The sequence below is a fragment of the Lagopus muta genome, chromosome 7, assembly GCF_023343835.1.
Source record: "Lagopus muta isolate bLagMut1 chromosome 7, bLagMut1 primary, whole genome shotgun sequence".
In the NCBI taxonomy this organism is placed as follows: Eukaryota; Metazoa; Chordata; class Aves; order Galliformes; family Phasianidae; genus Lagopus; species Lagopus muta.
This window is the reverse complement of record NC_064439.1, coordinates 7,501,049-7,516,053: the sequence shown is the minus strand read 5'-3', so window position 1 is coordinate 7,516,053 and position 15,005 is coordinate 7,501,049. Positions and strand designations below refer to the sequence as shown.

At 39.7% G+C, this 15,005-nt stretch overlaps 1 protein-coding gene across 8 annotated transcripts in view; it reads right to left on the bottom strand.

The window, feature by feature from the left end:
* DPP6 (dipeptidyl peptidase like 6) overlaps window positions 1-15,005 on the bottom strand; it is a 489,696-nt gene that overhangs the window by 323,003 nt on the left and 151,688 nt on the right. The window contains exon 1 of one of the 8 annotated variants that reach the window (XM_048951962.1): window positions 9,226-9,301. The exons of the other annotated variants lie outside the window; for them this stretch is intronic. Within the exon in view, the coding sequence (XP_048807919.1) occupies window positions 9,226-9,267 (42 nt within the window). The 5' untranslated portion in view covers window positions 9,268-9,301. Of the gene's footprint in view, window positions 1-9,225; window positions 9,302-15,005 lie in introns of those variants that run through there. 8 annotated transcript variants of the gene reach the window in all.

Genomic DNA, 15,005 nt, shown 5'->3' with positions numbered 1-15,005 from the left:
GAAGTCCTCCAACCACTGCAGTGCTCAGAACAGTGTGGTGCCTCCTCTTCAGCTCTCCTCAAGGGATGGGCAATGCGAGTGCTCAAAAGCTCAGGTACTGTCACCATCTTTCCCAAGGCTGGCCTCTGCAGCACAGCAGGGATGACCAGGATGTGCACAGCTGAGAAGCTCAGTTTCTCTAAGAACCAAACCTCTTTGCAAACATCTCTATATTGGTTTTACACTGATCTACACCACTGCTCTTCCCCTCAGAAGGTCTCAGTTTGACGTGTGGCTCCTTATTAGCTAAAAGTCTTGTAAAAAAAACTTGAGCTAATACTGATGCTTTTTATTTTTGTGTGTGTCTCTTCATCTATTATTACACAACAATTACTATTAAGTATTCACCACTACTGCATTTGAAAGAAATCACTTTGCTACTGTAGATATCTTCTAAATTATCTGCTTCTCAGCGTAAGCCACTCATAACAGCAAAAAAAGTGCCAATGAATCTCAGTTCTGCCCCACTGAGGCTTCTTGGAAAGCACTGAAGTAGTTAATTTATATGGCCCTGCTAAAAATCAAAGTGCTTTAAACAAGAACATGATATAAACTCTCCTAAATGTAGGTATTTAATTGACTCTTACAAATTCCATTGCCCGCTCAGCTGGGATAAGTAATTATTTTTGATGGACGAGTAAAATGTCATTAGTATTTCCATCCTGCTAAAGCTGTAAGATTAGTCTTTGTGGCTGAGCTGATAAACTTCCATGGCAGTTCTGCAAGGCTGAATGAATAAATAAATGTACACTTTTAAAACTACAAACAGAGTCTAGCTTGATACCTACAACCACAACCCTTACAAGCAAAAGATATGAACCCTACAGAAATAGAGGCAACTACCTAGCTCAAAAGCTTGCTTGGTCTCTGCTATTTAATAAGGATCAGACATTTTCGGAAATGATACACAGGCATCCAGAAGCTGAAAAACATACCATGAGTAAACACATCAGGTCACATGTGCTGTGTACCTAACCCTAACTTCATTCCCATATGAATTTTGACCGCCATGAATCAGGCCTCCTTAAGATATGCCTCCACAACATATGTTATCTCCTGAAACACCTCTCCAACTTTTTCCTCAGTGAAGTATTCACTGCTCCAGGCGCCCAAACCCTAGTCCAGTCCACACACGTGGATATGGGATTCACTTGAACCATGTGCTACAGTGCATGAAAGGCTGATGAGAACAGACAGCAGAGGTCACTGGCAAGATGACTTCAGGAGAAATGTTTGAAGACTGCATTAGCCTTCCTAACTCTTCAAGACAAAGTCTCTTCAAAGGAAATCTTTGGTTTGAGGAATAAGCACCAGTTCTTAGGTTTACCCTGAGACATGAAAGAGAAGGAGTGTTACATTAGGGACAGCACAAAATAGTGGGGAGAACTGATGTCAGATGCCTGGATTTGATTACAGCAGGTGTACGTGCCGCTGTTGAGACACATCCTCCTGCAGCCTCCCACCATGCAGAAACCTGTTCTGTGCCTCAAACATTCCTACATCCTTCACTAGCATGGAGGAAAAATTAAATAAATGGTACAACCACTTCTGTGTTTACTGCATCACTGTGAAATATCATTTGCATGGCAAGGCAAGATGGGAGTCGTAATGCCTTTCCCCCCAGCTTTCTTATCCCTCCCACTGACATCCTACTCCACATTCCTTCTGTAAGGACTTGGTTTATGTTTCCTTACTGGAAAGATCACTTTTACTGCCAAAAAAATTTTTGCTGCATTTTAAGCTGAGTCTTATGCTCAAACCCACTCAACAAGTGTATGCTGGGGCACTGTTTAATAGCTAAATAAATGTACAGCCTGAAAGTAACTGACAAAAATATTCGTGACACATTCATCAGATGCAGCAAAGAATGAGAAGAAAATCTGCTTAGCAAAAAGGCTGGTCAGGATATGGCAGAACAGCACAGGTATTAACTAGATTATTTGGAAAGTATTTAAAACATCAAATGTGAAACATAATATTTGGGGAGAATATTTTAACAGTGTTTTTTAGCAGCTCCAACTTGAATGTACAGCAAAAAGAAAATAAAGCTGATCATCATCTTGTCACTAATAATTCTCTCTCTGTAACATCATCACACTGTAGCTTCTTACCCACTACAATACTATCCTACTAACTTAGAAACAAGCAGTGTCACGTGCTCACAAATCAATGTCCTAGCAGATAAAGCACAATATGGAGCACTAATGCTCAAAGGAGGAAATGAACCTTTCCTTTGCAGCCAGAAGGAATCTGGTTTCACATTTCCCTCTGGAGTGATACTTTGCTACTCCTAAAGCAGTGGAACAAACACAGAAACAGGCACAGAACCATCAGGGTTTTTCTGAAGGGCAAAAACTACTATTGTTTGTGCAGGCTTTCAAAGAGTGTTAGGCATGTGAACGGCTGCTGTGCTTCTAAGAAATCTCTCTTAAAACATTTTAAATCACTGTAAAGCATTATGAAGGGTTACACTGTCATTTAAAAGGAAGGTTTGTGAGGGACAGTGTAAATGCCACACATTAAATACATAGAAAAGAGGACCTAGGTATCTGTTAGGTTACTGGGTGACTAAAAAATAAAGGCACTGTTAAACAAAATGCAAGTTTCTTTGGTTTCTTCCTACCCAGAAATAAATCTGTGTTTGCATCACATCATAGATGCAACCCAAACAAGTGTGAATAAGTTCCAGCCTGCCTTTGAAAGCATATGTTCTCTCCCATCTTCATTGCATTTCCTAGAGCCATTAACTTTCATATTCCTTTCACCTTGTGAGTTCTCCAAACAACCACTCACACCCACATCTTTATTTTGACTCATCAAGGCAAAAACTCATTCAACCATATCTGACCCCAGGAATTTATCAGCTGGTAGAAGGCTGCAATTCAAGTCATGCTCATATGAACACAGCAGTATTTTATCTGACATCTTTTTCAGCAATCTATGCAAATGTATACATTGCTCTTTGGCTATCTTTTTTTTTTTTTTTTAACTTCACTGCAACCAAATACAGGAAACTATTACAGTGGCATCAAATGGCATGAACATATACAATCTAATAAATGTGCTGGAATCAGAAGCGTTCTGTCAACACTCAGTGCAAAAATTTTATGATGAAAACAACACTTCATCTATCACCAGAAACACATTCCTCTAAAGACACCAGTGCTTGGACTGGCTGATGGGCAGCCCTCCAAGCTTTGGCAAAGCACTGGAAAAAGAGACTATCAGTTCACCAGAACCATAAATCTAGAATGTCCAGTTTTTAAACCACTGACAAATTATCTCCGCAAAGGGACTAAATTTCTCAAATAGCGTTACTGCCCAAGGTCTGGTGTTGCAACTGGAAGAACCATAAGAAGAACCTCAAAATACTTGTTTGTTTTATGATATATTTCCAATTGTACCATGAGGAAGGAAAACAATACTAGAAAGCATCAAAGCACACAAATGATGGCAGGGGAAGGGAATTTAGCATGTTAAGTGTAGGGTCTCTCTCTTGCAGTGACATCCCTGTGAATGTATCCATCAGTGGAACCAGGATTAATGCCAATAACTGGCTCTAATAACAAGTAAAGACAGAAGGGCCAACAAGGTAAGGACAGTAAATGAGATTGGAAGGGAATAACAGCAAGATTTTCCCAAGTGACTGTCAAATATCTTAAAACAAACCCTCATGGGTGATTGAGTACAGAAACGGCTGTCAAGAGACTAATCATGGAATGTGATGCACTAAAGAGAAACAGTTCTATAGTCTACCTGAACAACAATGGATTTGGGGTGATTGGCACTCAGGAAGGACAGCCTGAGGTACAATAAATGGATCCAAGAAAATACCAGCTTAGTGCTCAGAAGTAGTCACAGATGTAAATCAAATGCTGAGAAATGCTTAGGAAAGAAATGGTGAACAAAACAGAAAAATAAATGACCACTATGTATTTATTTGAGTTATCCTCATCTTGAAGATGGTGTGCAGTTCCCTTGTAGCTCCCTGTCTCTAAATGGGCGTACAGACAGCATGAAGTCAAAAGCAAGAGGAGGTGACTGAAGTCAGGGATTGGCTTCCATATGAGGAATAGCCATACAAACTCAGACTCTTCAACCTAGAAAGGAATAAGAAGATAGGGGTCTATTAAAATGTGTGGAAAGGAGAAGGTTGGCAGGGAATGCTTGTTCATTCTATCTCCCAGTGCCATAACTATGCAATATCTGATAAAAACAGGTTGCCTAACAGGTTCCATGGATTCAAAGGTATTCATAGAAGAAAGTTTCATTTAGAATTACTAAATGCATGGAGAGCTCTGGCTCATGAAACTGCTGGAGGCTACAAAGGCATTTTGGGGGCCATCTAGAAGTATGCTTCTGAATCATGAATTTCATGATTAGTTATCAAAACAATCAAACAAGAAAAATCCATGTTAAGTAGCCAATGTATATTTTTTTAATGTTTGGTTACTCAGCCACTGAGATAAAATACACCGTGATCATATCTTGTAGAGAATCTAGATACTGAATCTTTTTGTACTCAGTCTGCAAAGATGAATACATTGCAATCAAGGTCGATCTGCAAACAGTTTGAAAGTAGACGAAAGGGCCAAGTTAATTGCATGCATTTCCTTAAGTTGAACTCGGCTCATTGAATCACCTCACTGAATACCACGGTACAGCATTCTCTATTTCCTGTTACTTTATTGCAGAAACTCAAACAGTCTGATGTACCGTTCTGATCATCCAGAAGACAGGCTGTTGGTAGATTTATTCATGTATTTACTTATTTATTCCTGCAGGAGAATAACCTGTTAGTTATATTCTAACGCTTTTAACTCAATTCATGCTTTATACTCGTTTTGGATTGCCACAGCAATCAACAGGTAATTCCAGAAGGATCCACATATGCATGACACATCCATGTGTTTCTTAAAATATCTGTTAGATCATGCTTAAGCTGTGAAAACCTGCCTTTCCAGCAGAAAGCACTCAGAGTTTTTATATCTTGCAGTATAACTGTGGTAACTCTCACTAGATTTATAAATCCAAGAATATTAAATCAGCAGCATCCTCGTTTACTTGTTTTTATTTTAGGATTTTGCTAGACACTGAATCACTGGAAAAATTATTTGCCTACTACACAAGAGTTACAGATCTCTGAAGGCATTCCAGGTCAGGCTGGATGTGGCTCTGGGCAGCCTGGTCTGGTGGTTGGTGACTTTGCACATAGCAGGGGGGTTCAAACTAGACAATGTTTGAGGTCCATTTCAATCCAGGCCATTCTATGATCTCTTTAATTCTGTTTACTGGAATTCACGGGGGAAACATTTTCTGTTTAGTTTTTACTCTGCTAGCCAAACAGTAAAACGGGACCTTTTCCAGTGAAGGAATCACTGGAGTACCCTGAAAGATTTCTCTGACTCATCCTCCTACTCCTGTGTTCCCATCTCAGCATAAAACACTGTGAGATATTCTGTCTTTAGCCAAAACTGGGAAAAGTTTAAAATAATGATTACCTCTGAAAGCAAACCTTTCAGAAAGTATCCTTAGGGTAGGGATGGTGTGCTTTGATGATAGAGAATGATGTTGATCAATGTAGGATCAATCGCTTGTATAGTTTAAAGAATCAGAATTTAGGTTAGCTGTTAGGAAGAAATTCTTTACTTAGAGAGTGGTGAGGCACTGGTACAAGTTGTGTAGAGAGCAGTGGAAGCCCCATCCTTGGAGTTATCCAAGGCCAAGATGAATGGGGCTCTGGGCAACCTAAGCTGGTGGTTGACAGCCCTGCCCATGGCAGGGGGTTCTAACTGGGTGATCTCTGCAGTCTCTTCCAACCTAAGCTATTCTATGATTTTGTGATAATTCACTGAGGATGCCACACACAGTGACTGACTCCACATGACCTTATCAGTACTGCATACACAAGTCTTGTTTCTGCACCTCTCTTCCAAGACAGCTCAAAACTCTTCTGAAGCACACAACACTGATTCTCATTTTCCCCCCAGTACATAGCATCCACTTTACATAAAATCGACAGAAACATACTGCTGAAGAAAGCCCAGGGGACTACCAAGTCCCTTCCCACACACAGACAGTTTCCCAACTACCAATGACAGATGTTTGTCTACTCTGTTCTGAATTCTTCCCTTCAGAAAAAATGCCTTCCATAATCGTGAACTTTCCCCTAAAATCTAAGCAAAATCTCTTTGTTGCAAATTAAGATTTCCCAGAGGAAACCTTTATCATTAAAAAGCAAACAAACAAACAAAGAAACCTTTTGCATAACTAAGACCGTTAGAATTATTTCTCTCTCCATTTTCTCTCTTTTTTTTTTTTCCTTCTCAAATCCTTCTGAGTTCACTTGGACTCTTTCCATTTTCCATATACTTCCCTCAAAATATTAGGGCTAATAGTCAATTTCAAGCTTCTCCAATACCAAATAGAGCAGAATAATTACCTCCTATAACTGAATACCACATATCTATCAATACATCCTGGTATGAGCTCTACTACTTCTGCAACTGCATGCATTTTGGATTTATATTTAACTTGTCATCCAATATATATAAGCCACAAAAACCCTTTTCTGCAGAGAGCTGCTTAGCCAATTATTTCCCTTTTTGTCGCAGTGTCATATGGCGTTCCTTCCTAACTACAATATTTAGTATTTGTTTTTATTGAATTTTATCTTATTGATTTCACACTGTCACTCAAATTTATCACAAACATCTGAAGTTCTAAGCTTGTCCTCTTCAAGAGTGCTTGCAATTATCAGTTTCGCAAGCTTTAATTGTATTCCTTCTTCCATTATCCAAAATGCTTACATAACAGTTATGTAGTTATAGTGCACTCTCCCTCCTCCTCATATTCATGCATCAGCATTTGTAAAAAGACTGCAAGCATAAGGAAATCTATAGTATTATATAATCACTGCAAATAAGAGCTTTTCTTTCAAACAAACAAACAAACAAACACAGAAAATTCCCCAGTTCAGAATTTGACTGATTCAAAGACAGGAAGCACTCCGTTCAGAAGTACTTCTAAAAGAAATGGCTGAACAGGATCCTTTGTAGTTTAAGAGTGCTCTTTACACTCTGGCACACCACTCCCAGGGGAAACAAGCAATTAAGCAGGGCACTTTCAAAGTCATAAATTCCAGACCAGCACTAACATTAAGTCCTGTTCTGCTTGGTAGCCAAACATCTGCATCAATGCAAATGAAAATGAGCTATCCAGCACAAGCAAACTGCCCATATAGATTGAATTATGAGCTTATATCTCAATCATTCAATGAAGTATGCTTAAAGAAGTGGTAGTTTATTTCTGATGTGCCTACTTTATTTTAACCCAGGACAATAACTCCTCACTCTTCCAATAGATATTTTCAGTTATCTGTGAAGAGAAATCACCATGTGCAAAATAGGTGTACTCATCAAATCAGTTCAGAAACAGTGGGTTTTCATTTCAAAGAAGAGTCAGGAAACGTGATGCGACCTGACAAAATTTTGAACTTTCACTTCAAAATATTACCAGGTGAATGTTCTGAATGTTTTTTTTCCTGAAGCTACTTAGCAGACTCAAATTCTACATCTTCTCTAATCAGAGACACAGACATCATCGTTGGATTCAAAACACCGTATCAGGCATGAAGTGAACATGATCTACCTCTTTACATCCCTTTAATGCATCTATGGTCTCATTAGATTCATGAAGTATTTATCTACACGCATCCCCAGAAGTAAGCGCTATTATTACCCTTTCACCACAATGAACACAAAGTCCAATAGACAAATAACTGCCCATCCATTCAGTAGAGCTCAGGATAGCGAGTCCCTGAACTGGTCAATCCCAGATCTGACCACAAGCCAGATAAGGAATATATTTTTGGGTGTAACTTCACATGAACACCCCATCCTGATTCAGCAAGCAGGCCTTGCACTGTCACAGCATACTTGAGCATCACTGGCAACATCGGCCCCAGCAGCTCCTATCGGCTGTACAGGCTTTTCTTGTGCTCACAGGTTTATCCATTGGCAGTTATTTCCTCCCAACTCTCAGCTGTTATTTCTTGCATGTTATCTCTGGATTAGGATCACAGGAAAAGTGCAGTAAGTCCTGATACTGCTAACTTAGCACAGCTTTGTTTGGAGTTACTCAAACAGCAGCAAAACTCAGCACACATTCCTGAGGCGGTAAAAGAGAATAATTCTAAAGTGTATCTATTATTCAAAAAATAGGCTTGAATAATTTGAATTTACACATTATTTTCCACTTTGAAAATCTCAATTTGTACAGTATGACACCTTAGGAAATTTAACTCAATTCTGACATATAATTTCACTTCAAAGACTGCAGCATCAGCATGGTGGAAAAACAGAAGTATTAAGAAAAAATGACTTTTGCAGTTGTCATTTGTCCTAACAAAGAAAACGGCTCACGATCCAGGTTTGGTCTAAAGGTCCTGCGATATTGGTGCTGTTCTGCATTCTTTTTGCCAAACTTCACGACATTAACTAGCTTCATATCTCTTCCCAACTCAATGATCAAAGTAAGTCATTTTGTCCAAGGTTCATGCTTGTCCAAAACTACGCTTGTTTAGGGTATGGCTGAGGCAGGAGGTGTAAATACCTGAAAAGTAAGCAACATGCAAAAAGGCAAAACCAACAAGTCACAGAGGAAGAAGATGCTGTGAGTCAGAACAGAGGCAAATAAGGGGCAAATTCGGTTTTGATTCAGTGATGTCAGTTACACCTTCAACATCACACGGAACAGAAAAGACAGAGAAGCAATGCCAATGAATCCACCTGAGCAGGAAGCAGTGAAAATCCACCAAGCCTCCAGCCCGTTCTGCTCCTTCCCTGCTCTCCACAAGACCTCAAACCTGCTCTGCTCAGCCTCATTCATGCTGAATTCCCTCCTCTCTGGAAGACAGCTCTCTGCTGATGGCAACAGCTGCTCGGTGAGCAAAATACAAGCAAGTTTTTCACCTTCTTCTCACAGATGTTACGCCATCTTTATCCAGCGTTACATGCTGCTCTGAGCCTTACCTGGTATGTCTTCCAGAGGCACCAGCAGCCTTGCTCATTCATAAGTAGAAAGAGTTTGCATGCTGGTTGGAGTCTTAGGCTATTATTATTGGCTTTAAATATTGCTGACCGTCGCAGCACATCAGAGTGTGAGCACCCACCCCAGCCTGCCTACCTGTTCCACTGGAGCTGCCTCCTCTACAAAGAAGTCTTCCATTGCTGCAGCTGCTCACGTCTGTGCGAGGAACCGGGGCGAGGGGCGGGGATGGGGGTGGAGGGGAATCCTGGAAACTGGCACAACCTAGATACACAGACTGGCAGAGCAACCAATGTTTAAAAAAAATCTTAATTAATTACACAGAATCCTGCAAAATTCTGAACTACTGAGCTGACTTCTTTTTTTTTAAGCGCTCATTACTCTGATGAGGCAGAAGGTACTTTCAAAGGCTTTTTTCTCTCTGCAGAGAAGCAAGCAAGGATGGAAGCCATCCTTTGAGGAAGATACACCACCAACAGTCAGCAATGCCTTGGCGAGAAGTTCAAACAACCCCTGAATGTGCTTTCTAGCAGTGATGGCAAATAAAAAGGCTCAGTTATTTAACCATTTCAGTGCTACGGTGGCTTTAGAAGAGTTGGGGAAAGCATGTGTCCATTCAGAGCAATGGCAGATAGGAAAAGCAGGATAGAGGCACCCTGAAAGAGTACACTGAATAGCTACAGGCTTTGCAAAGGATGATCTCATGTCAACAGTTCTGGCCCTGCAGAAGTCACATGAATTTGAGCAGCTCCAAAGAGAAAATTCCTGCCAGGACAACAGGTCAGGCACTGCCCTGCCTCCATCTGCAAAACCATAGCAGGCTGCACCCACGTGGCTGGGAAGCACCTTCTCCATGGCCTTACTGGCAGAATCCCATGCTGATTCATATAGGCCAAGATCAGACCTGCAGACATGGGTTAGAACAACTCTCCAGTCAATGCCTAGCCATGCAATGAAAAACTAGAGGTTTTCACAATCCACGTGGGAAGTGTGTAAAATAACCCAAGCAGCTGTAAAAAGCAGAAGAGGATTCCTAAGGTAATAAAAATATGTTCCCCGAAGAGCAAGGACTGGGAAAAAAAAATTATTAATTGAAAAGTAAGTGATGTGGGATGGAAAGCTGATGAAGGGGAAGTGCATTTAAGATCTTCACAGAAACAAAATGAGCTGGAATCTTTTTCAAGTTATCACATCACAGCACTCATCCTAGCAGTCATATAAGATTTTTTTTTTCTAATGTTAGTAGAGGAAATTGACTTTCAGACTTCAAGAAACCCCACAGTGAACTCCCTACAAGTTCCCTCAGGAATGTTTTTTTAAAAACTATGACAGTATAACCAGACACACAAAAAAAGAACCCTGTTGAGTTCATTACTAATGAAATGACCTTAAAAATCTATATTGCATCAAATGTTCTATGCACTAAAATACCACAGAAAAAAACAATATGTTATTATTTTATTCAATATTATCAAAAGCTGTCATTTTTATGGAACAACCCAGAGGTATAGGAAAGCATATTGCCATGAAAAATCAGCATTTGGTATTAAAACTGGGACTGTTTAGTTTGGGGAAAAGGAGGCTGAGGGGAGACCTTACTGCTCTCTTCCAATACCTGAAAGGTGCTTACAGCGAGAGCGGGGTTGGTCTCTTCTCACTGGTGACCGAATGAGGGGAAACGGCCCCATGTTGCACCAGGGTAAGTTTAGGTTGGATATCAGGAAACACTTATTTTCAGAAAGGGTTGTTAAGCACTGGAATAGGCTCCCCAGGGGGGTGGTTGAGTCACCATCCCTGGATGTGTTTAGAATCCGTTTGGATGTAGTGCTCAGGGACGTGATTTAGCAGAGGGTTGTTATAGTTAGGGTAGTACGGTTGGGCCATGGTTGGACTTGATGATGTTTAAGATCTTCATTGAATCTGAATTCTGCTTGAAATAAGAGTATTTTATAGAAAATTGTTTAGTCCTGACTACAAAATTTCCCCAGTTCATTATAAATATCTCCTGACAAGTATTTGCACTGCCAGGCTATGTCTTCCTGCCTCATTTTGAAACCTTCTCCTATCCTCACCTTTGTTTACCAGACACTGCTTACCCCTTTTGCAAGCAGATCAGAATGACACAATAAAGCTGTGAGCACTTTACCACACTGAACATCTCAAACTCAACCACCCTCTCAGCAAGGCGTATTTTTACTTCCTTTCTCCCACACCAGAGGTTTTCTCTGAATCCTCTTCACTGCACTGAATGGTCTTCTTGAAACAGAGATACTAGTCACTCGTGTAGATTTTAAATAAGGTTCCCAACAAGTCCAAACCTATCATAACTTCCTTCTTCTTACTGAAGGCTTCAGTGCACATGAATATGTTTGTATATCTGAATGCACAGGGAGCTTGTCCTTTACTTGATACCGAGAACCAAACCTTGCAAGACCAAGAACACTACATTTCCTCTGAAAATTAAATTGGATTGTGATACAGTCATTGACCACACTTGCAGTTCCCTGAGTGCCATGCAGGGTGGTGGTCCAGAGCCAGGCAACTCTCAGATGTTACATTACCAAACAAACAATGTCCCTGGGGGAATAAGGGCTGTAACTGATGAAACTTGATCCTGAGGAGATCATCATCTCAGCCTTTCCTCATCAGAGTTCTAGAAACTCCATCTTCTAATTTATTATAATGATTACGATTACTAATTTTCACTTTTCTCCCATCCTGACTTCGTATTTTCGTGTTTATAATCCCTTCTGCTCTAAGTATTTAAAATTCTCCTTTCACTTTTTCTTTAAAATGTGTATGTTTGAAAAGAAAAATCATAGTTTTCTTTCTATATTGTGGAGTCAGGTCATTTGGAGGAATGTTCCTGATAAGAATACACAGTGAAAGTTCAGCTTGCTATAATTAGGGTGTCTGAAAATTTCCTCAGCTTCAGTTCCTTCAATGGTTGTTGGGAATTGTGGATTCAACTGATATTCAACAACAACAGTAAGACTCTCTCAAAGTTGTTGGCTGGACTTTCTGTTTAGACATTGTCTTCTCTGATTTCTCTGTGAAATGATAAACAACTCCAGCCTTGCTTGAAGAAATTGCAAACTCTGGCCAACCTTAGAGAAGTCTAATCTTAAGAACGTACAGCCAGGACAGCTCAATCTTCCTGTGGTCCTACTCTGCACAGGTCAAATGATGGCCAAACTGTGTGTCTCACAGGCTGTCAAACATCTTGGCATGCATTCAGGAAATAAAAGCAGTAGTCTCTTTGTTATCCTGAACATAATTAGCAGTACAGGGTGATGAAAAGATGCTGGTAGCTTGAAACACTCTTGATTTTGCCCAACCTATAGCATGGAAAGGAAGAACATTTCCATTCCTCTTCTGAGCAATACTTCTTACTTTGCTTCCTTTTCCCAAATATTTGGATGAAAAATTTTATAATCATTTATTCTGAAAAAAATATCCTCAGTGATTGCTGATCTCTGCATTATAAACAGAGAATTTAGGATGGAGGACTATTTTTTAAAAATCCAAATAGCACAGCTCAGTTTTATTCCTTCTTTGATACCGTTCTTTTTTTATGTTGCTACAGTATGTGTGCACAATGTGAAAGGGAGGTTGCTATGGAAACTACTCATTATTTTTCAATAGTAGGCTAGCTACTTAAAAAAAAAAAAAACCTACATCTTTTTAATCCTTGGAGAGCCCTAATTTATCCCATACACAGACTTTCCCTCTTGACAGTTCCTTTAATATTCACTGCACTGCAGAGCACATTAATCTGAACATGTCTAACAAATCCACAACTTCTGAAATCAACTTTCCAGCAAAGTTGGATTCTAAAGAAAGTTTTGTGGGTTTTTTTTTTGGCTTGGCTTTTCCCTGCTTAAATTTCTCTGGCCAGCAAAACCAGAAGCAGATCTATGTAAGAGTCTCACTGATTAGAGAGTCACAAATAAATAAATGGATCCCTTACCTAAAATAAATGACAAGAGGGTTGACAGTGGTCAGAAGTGTTAGCCTGGAATTCGAGGTTAACTTCTTAAAGCACCACAGGATTCCCCACCCAACACAAATGATGTGCTTGGTCTCCTCTTCAGCCAAAGATACACAGAGCCTTTCCTATGTAACAGACTGAAGGTACTACTGATTCCCTCAAGCAAACCACATCACTACAGTTGGTGATAGCAGCCATGGAATTTTCCAGAAACCCAGACTGTCACCATGTTGCACTTCTTACTGTCTCTCTGCTCACACATCAAATTATTCCTTTGTTTTTCTTTAAAGAACCAAACGAAGTAACCATTAGTTATGAACCTTTTCCAAACCCCTCTCATTCTACACTATTAGATAAAGTATGACCTTGTTGTTTGCCATTCCAGTTTAAGAACGTCAGCTTTTGCCTATAAAGGGCTCCTAATAGGGACTAATCTCTCCCAGCTAAAATTGTAATCCCCAGAAGAATCTGACTTTTCCAAAATACTCATGCACTCCCCACGAGTCTGACTATCATCACATTACTGCAGAGTTCAGCTGTTTCAATGAAGTCAGTGACAGAACTCATCCAACAGCATCCACTTACCAACCAGATGAATCCTTTGCAGTTTAATAAAAGTAGGATTGATCTCACACGCTCATAGATTGTCATCTTAAGTACTTCAGAAATTACATTTTCTTTGTGTCATTGTGACTCCCTTTTTTTCACTGTGATGTTTTCTTCCTTAGGAGTTGTACCCTGTGATCCTTATGGGTCCCTTCCAACTTGGAATATTCTATGATTCTGTATAACTTTGCACACGTCATATGTGAAATCACATGTAAACCTAATCTCAATTCAGCCACAGATGACAGCAGCTACAGGTACAGATCCAGAACTAAGTATTCCTATACATAATCAACTTTCCTTCTGACAGTTTTAAAAGGAATCAGTGTTCTTATTTATGCCCTATGAGCTCTTATGCTCTGCCATTTAATCCAATTATGATTAAAAAAGGAAAACTCAGGAAAACTTCAGTGTTTTTTATATTTCAAAACATTTTTCTATTACTGTATGGCTCACGAGCATTATATTTCAGCATTAGATATCATAAGTAGCTCAGTCTCAGTAATGTTCCACACACACTTTGAAAAGTGTAAAACTTCAAATGCTTTACTGTCAGGTAAAAGGCAACCAACAGACTTCACACTGTCTCTAACCGTTCTGTCTTGTATTTAACCAGGGCAGGATGAAAAAGACAATTTGTTCCTCTTCTCAGTAATTGAAACTTATTCCTCCAAGTTTTTGTCCTTTTCCCAACCTCAGCTCAAAGAAAAAAAAAAAGAAAAAAATTCCCCACACTTCTTTCTGTATTGCAGTTTTGCTTTGCTGAACTCTGCTGTTATTTTAATGCTTACAAACAGACAGAATACGGCCTGCAATGATTTTCAAAAAATGGATTTATGAAACTTAAAACATGGTCCTCAAAGCTGCAAATGTATAGAACATAGATCATATATCAAAATGTATAGATCATAGAACAGCTCGGGTTGGAAAAGACCTCAAAGATTATCAAGTGCAACTGCAACCCAACCATACTACCCTAACTCTAACAGCCCACTGCTAAATCACGTCCCTGAGCACCCTAACAACTGAAATGAACTGAAGCATCAATAGTATGTTGGAGGTAGAAACCCAGAAATAACTACAAGAAATTTGCAAACAGATTTAAGAAACAAAGCTTAAGAAGAAACTGAGAACAGCTCAACTTGCCAAATGGGGAGGTAGGGGGATAAGAATTGATATGCCGACATCTTTAGAATTTCTCCTTCCCAGGTTCAGTAACTCTTTCCTGAGCCTTATTTCTCTGAACTGAAAGAACTTCTACTCAGCATACCCTGCCCTCTGCTGACTAAATGCCACTACTGCTATCTGTGCACACATTTGT